The sequence below is a fragment of the Schistosoma mansoni genome, chromosome 1 (assembly GCF_000237925.1).
Source record: "Schistosoma mansoni strain Puerto Rico chromosome 1, complete genome".
Classification (NCBI taxonomy): Eukaryota; Metazoa; Platyhelminthes; class Trematoda; order Strigeidida; family Schistosomatidae; genus Schistosoma; species Schistosoma mansoni.
Window position 1 is genome coordinate 3,441,148 of NC_031495.1, and position 6,000 is coordinate 3,447,147.

The 6,000-nt window shown below is 35.6% G+C and overlaps 1 protein-coding gene across 1 annotated transcript in view; it reads right to left on the minus strand.

The window, feature by feature from the left end:
• Positions 1 to 6,000, minus strand: part of Smp_152230 (putative peroxisomal targeting signal 2 receptor) — a gene marked incomplete at both ends in the record, with an annotated part of 38,098 nt that overhangs the window by 26,666 nt on the left and 5,432 nt on the right. Inside the window, 3 exons of the mRNA XM_018793014.1 lie at positions 1,219 to 1,336; positions 2,946 to 3,099; positions 3,952 to 4,193. Of these exons, the coding sequence (XP_018647569.1) occupies positions 1,219 to 1,336; positions 2,946 to 3,099; positions 3,952 to 4,193 (514 nt within the window). The remainder of the gene's footprint in view (positions 1 to 1,218; positions 1,337 to 2,945; positions 3,100 to 3,951; positions 4,194 to 6,000) is intronic.

Genomic DNA, 6,000 nt, shown 5'->3' on the forward strand with positions numbered 1-6,000 from the left:
CACGTGACCATGTGAGAGCATTTGGAGAGGGAGAAGGGACTCTCCCCACCCTCTGTCATACCAGGGCATTCGGGGGCTGATTAGTAAATATTACTTACAGTTTTACAAATCCATATTAAAATTATTCAAACACTAATTTTTTCATAATGTCGATATTCGTTCTACTCGGTTACAAAAAAAAGAAATTTATCAGAAGATAGGTCAATTGATTGCATAGTGGTAGATTCCTTGACAAGCCATTTTCAGTCAGTCAATTTCCATATGGAAAAAGTTTGTAACTACAACATCATCGAATCGAAGTAGGATAGGAGTACAGTTCAAACCTTCAACCTACAGGCTAAAAATTCAATAAGCTTTATTCGCTAAGCCAATGTTTTAACTACATAAAATTGTTTTTTTTTTAAATTTAAAGTGTGCTACGATTTTGAAGTTTGTGTATACAGTTACAATTTCAATGAGGTTAACTGTGAACAATGATATAGTACAATATTCACTTTCTTAACTCATGAACTAGTCCATAGATAATTCCCCCATTAAAAACAAGTATAGGATTTTATCATTGATGTAAGAATGTAAATGATAAAGATATAAGTATAGGTCTTGTTATGTCCTGATGAGAATAATGAAAGGTAACTGTTGGGATCTATTTATGGGTTAATATTATACGTATATTCTTATTGTATAACTAATAAGTGACTATAATATGTGCATATTCATATTCCTTCTATTATAAGCATCCGTTTGACCTATTGACTATTATCATACGATCTACCATTCTTGAAATATTCATAAGTTATTAGTAACAGTTTCTCACAAGCACAACAACTTTTGGCTTGATCTTATACAAATGCTATTATCTATTTTATGATGTGATGTGGTCTGATTTGTTTGTATATGAATCCAAGTATGTTTGAAATATAATGATTCGTGTCGCAGAGGCTGATATCGGCGTTCTGGACTTATCGGGCAGGGCTAGGTGGGAAAAGAACCAAACGGGACTCTAGGCTGTTCATACTCGTCTATGCGTCATTGATTTGGTCGTATAAGTCAGCTTATCTAGATTGACAGTCATATTTCGCGATATCGTATGGCTAAGACCATAACAGATCTGTGTAGACATTTTCTTCTGAATAATGATCCCATAAAAAAATCTTCATATTGAGTGCCTACGATATATAATAGAATGAAAAAACATATAAATATTCATCACAAACTTACATGTTACAAGATCTTTATGTTCTTCAAATGATACATATGGAATGAATGGTCGTTGTAAATCCCAAATATGTACACTAAGATCGATTGTAAGGTTACAACTAGAGACAAGTTGAGTCATCTGGTAAATGATAAAATTTTATGAGAATAAAATGATAGTTCTCAAAGTAACGACCAATTGAAAACACATTCACTAGACTCTAATCAGAGTTTTAAAGAAACAAAACTGAATGTAACAATTGATATCTTTAGAAATGATACCGACAATCGTTTAGTTTGATAAAATTTAATTCATCTAATGATATAAATCTAGTCGCAGAACTGGAGAGACATCAAGAAACTGTTACCCAACACCGGAATGTATTCAACTGTTTAAACGCATGAACACCTATTTCGATCAACTTATTAATACAGAATTAGTTCTTATTTGAAAATTATACAGACTGAAAAATTAACAGAAATCAAAGAAAGGTTGAAGTTATCCACAGCTGTTTCCTGTGGATATATCCAAACATGGTGAAGCCAGATATTCTGGATGAAAACACTAATACATATGACCAGTAATGAAAATTATACACTAATATGCAGTGCTCACCCAATCAGTCAGTCATTACGTAGAACTTCGTACGTACGTACATCAGTTCGAGTTAACATACCATATTAGCACACAGATAAAAATTGTCGATTCCAATCACATAGTGGTAGAAGTAGTTAGACTATAAGCAGTAATCCGAAAGATTAGGGTTTGAAGATGTAATTGAAGGAGCATAATCCAGTGGAATAAATTTGGAAAGAGAAAAAAGATAATGATATAAAGAATTCAGAAGATTAGAATTTGGCACAACACAAAGAGTGGATGCACCTTCGCCATTGCAAACGATTTTGAGCCATATCATTCAAGGTCTCTAACCATCGATTGCTATCATCTCGCCGATCCCAACCAGCTAGTCTACACCTACCAACATGGCTCAATCCACTTGTCAGTGACTTCGTGGATTTGTGCCACGTTTTGGTCTGGCCGCCCCTAACTTTCTTCCAACCTACTCCTACACCATAAAACATTGCACGTCGGTTGTTGGGCATACGTAACGTGTCCCAGCCATCTCAACTGATGAAGTTTCACTACTTCATCAGTCGATTTGCCATCCTTACCTAGTACCCGTTTCCTAACAACTGCATTACTTACCCGGTGGTCCCAGGACATACGAGCAATGCTTCGAAGATACCTATGATTGAAAGCTAGTAGCCTACGAATATCCTCTACTCTTATCGGCCATGTTTCTCTGCCATAAAGTAGGATGGAACGAACTGCTGCGCAGTAAACCAATCCTTTGGTTGCTAGACGGATATCTCGCCTACACCATAAATGAAGCAAGTTGGCGAAAGTTAGACGAACGCTCTGTATCCGTTCTGACCCGCTAAATGAACAGAAAGGTGATTGACAGTCCTGGGTAAGAAAAACCTATTGAGCATGAAAACTCTGTCGAATCCTTAACGTGTACATTCAGTGATTACCATAATGGAACTAAAAACCTTAAGAGTTCGCGATGAAAACTTTAATAGTGGTTTATTTATTTGCCACTTAGTATATGATTTTCCTCTAGAATTTCAAAAATTTAACCCCAAGTCATATCATCAGTTATTATTTATTATCGGGTTTCTATTAACCACTTAACAAACCCATATACATATATATAATTACACACCAATGAATTAAAATGTATACGTACAAAAGTAGGTCTCCAACGAACACGATTTACATTAGAAGTACGCACAGTGTATAAAACACTAGGACAAGCAACAGAACTTTGCCCGCTGGGACTATTTAAATTCCACACTTTGATTAAATGATCTCTAGCACCAGCAGTTGCTAACCAGTTACAACTGTTTTGTAAATTAAAAAAAGAAAATGAGATTATTCAACATTGTACAGATTAAATATTTATGTTTTAGTGAGAAGCCAGGAAAACAGTGGAGCTAATACATATCAAGTGTAAGAAGACAATGGAAGATGGTCACGCAATGTCATGGGTTGATTGAAGCTAAACATTGACACTGTTGGATGACGGCTTACCGGTCTAGAAGTCAAACAATTGCACACGAGACAGATGATCCTGGGTTCGGTTCCCGCGTATGGGATTGTGGGCGTGAACTGCTGAAGAGTTACATGCTGGGACGAAATGGTTTCCAGTTTTTCAACAGAGCTCTAACTTAGATCAGCTCATGATTTCGACAAAGCAAATATTAAAAGTTTAAATAAATTGAAGACAAAAATATATTCTATGACATTTTCTGTTTATCGTTCAACCAACAACTAGTTACGTAAAGAGTTACCGGAATATGGATTGGATTAAAGCCTGTTCCGTGCACGCTGATTAGTCATTTCTCAGACAATCAGAGCTAGCGGATAATTAGAGAAGACTTTAAAATCTTGTGTAGAATTAGAAATATGACGTTCTTCTTATCGTGATTCTCACTCCCATTTAACCTTGTTTATTTGGAATATAATTACGCTCCTTTTTAACCGTGTTCTGATTCGGGAGAGAGTAATAATACTAATATCTCTTTGCTGTTGATCTTGTTAATTTCATATCGCCGTGTTGTGTTGTGGTAACTATAGTTAATAAATATTTGTGTCATGACGTTTGTTGATTATGAGCGACTGATATGTAACTAATACATAATTTATTAGCAATGGTAATAACCAAAATAAACTGGAAAACTAAGCTTGCTCACGTTGTCATGTTCCAATTTGGATGCCAATCCAGTGTGGCTATTGAACATGAATGACCTTGGAAAGCACGAAAGGGACGTGAGCCTTTTCTTGTATCCCATATACTGACAACACCATTTTCTTGAGCAGCTGCAACCAAGAATCCCTGCTTAGGACAAAATGATACATCTCTCACGGGAGATGGCGAAGCAGTTCTTTGGAAGAATATTTGACATGAAGAACTTGGATTCGGGTCACGAATATCCTTTAAAAAAAATAAAATAACTAGACAGTCGAATTTATTACTCATTTACTTGTTTTCGGAGTTCATATTTAGGAACATAATTAGCTACTAGGTGTTTATTTTTGAAAAAAAGAAAACACAGACAACTAATGATTGGTACAGATTGAGTTCACTAAAGCACTGTCGTTTAAATATGATACTTTCTCCTGAAACCATGGATTAATCAGGCTATCAATGGGTACTATAACGTGCTAAGCAACTATATGTATTCAGTACAGAAATTTCCGGTGTTTGAAAGGCGGACTAAGGATTCTAGGATCAAACTCAGTTTTATTCACTTTGATCAGAGCAGACAAAATATTGAATCTGTCCTCTTTACAATGAATGTGATCTGTATCCAAGTAAATAAACTGGTACATGGGATCTTACATCATTATACTGTTAATTAATCTCGGATAGAAATTCAATCTAGAAACATTCATTTACAAGGCACACATTAGCATAACTGGCTTTAGGTTACACTGGTGAGAGTTAGTTAGACTAAGCAGATGCCCAAAACGTAATAGGTCAAGTCGAGTTGGAACCTCAAATTAGTGGTTAGAAGTCGAACCAAAATGGAATTATTATACGTTTTAAAGTTCTTTCTTCACCACGAAGATTACCACAGTTCAAGGTGAAACTAAAATCGTATTAACAACCGATGGTATACTAACTTGACTAGAAGACCCTACTGTTCAAATTTCAATATATTTGTCACCAATAGACATTTTTTATGGGAATAATCCACAAACGAATGTAATGCACAATTTATCTTTTGCTGATGATACATTGATTGTTAATTTAACTCATTAAAGACTATGTACGCATTTCGCTGTGAGTCCCACTTATTTATTTATTTATTTAAACACATACATATTGGTACAAAGGGGCAGCAGATACATATGCGCCACACAAAACAATGAGAATGGGAAGAAAAAGAGGGAAGATGGGTATACATAAAAGACAAAAAATAAGATGAAAAAAAGAGAAGAGTAATGATGGGAGGAACTGAAATGTACAACCAGAAGACTCTTTCAGTTAAGAAAGTTATAACCGCTCTTTATGAAGAAAGTAAAAGAAGGTTACAGCAGGATCGCCACTGGCTTCTATTCTGAGCCATATTTGATAACGTCTCCAGCCACTGTGTTGCACCATCTCTCGGACCCCAGCCAGGGAGTCGTGAAGGATCAACAGAAGCCAGCCTTTTGCAGCTTTCTTTCATACCACGACATCATGTCATACACTGACCACCTCTCCGCTTTTTCTAACCAGTCCCAGCGTCGGCAAATAATGCACGATGTGGAATGATGATTTCTACTAACAATCCTATTCACGAGTCCCACTTCCTATATAAGGGTCAACGATATAACACGGCTGACCAAACAGAAAGTTATTCTTCATGTGAATTAAATTATTAATTTGAAAAATAAGTTCTTTTTGAGGAAAAACAAACAAGCAAGATGAAATGATGCAAAACTTATATTCCATTAACATTGTAATACATGTTAGAATTATTGTCTACGATCAAACATTTAATGTAGATAAACACCTAGTCAAAATAAATCATCGCTTAGAAATTGAAAGATTATAATAAATGTGAAAAGGGTATTAACGTATGATTAATGTCTTATCACTATCAGATGGGGTTTTGTGAAGATTCAGTATTTTCATGGTTGAAATCATGAGTCAATTGAAGCTAGACCACCATGAAAAAACTGGAAACACTGGACGGCCAACTCGTCCTATTATGGGACTCCTCAGCAGTGCGCACCCTCTATCCCACACTTAC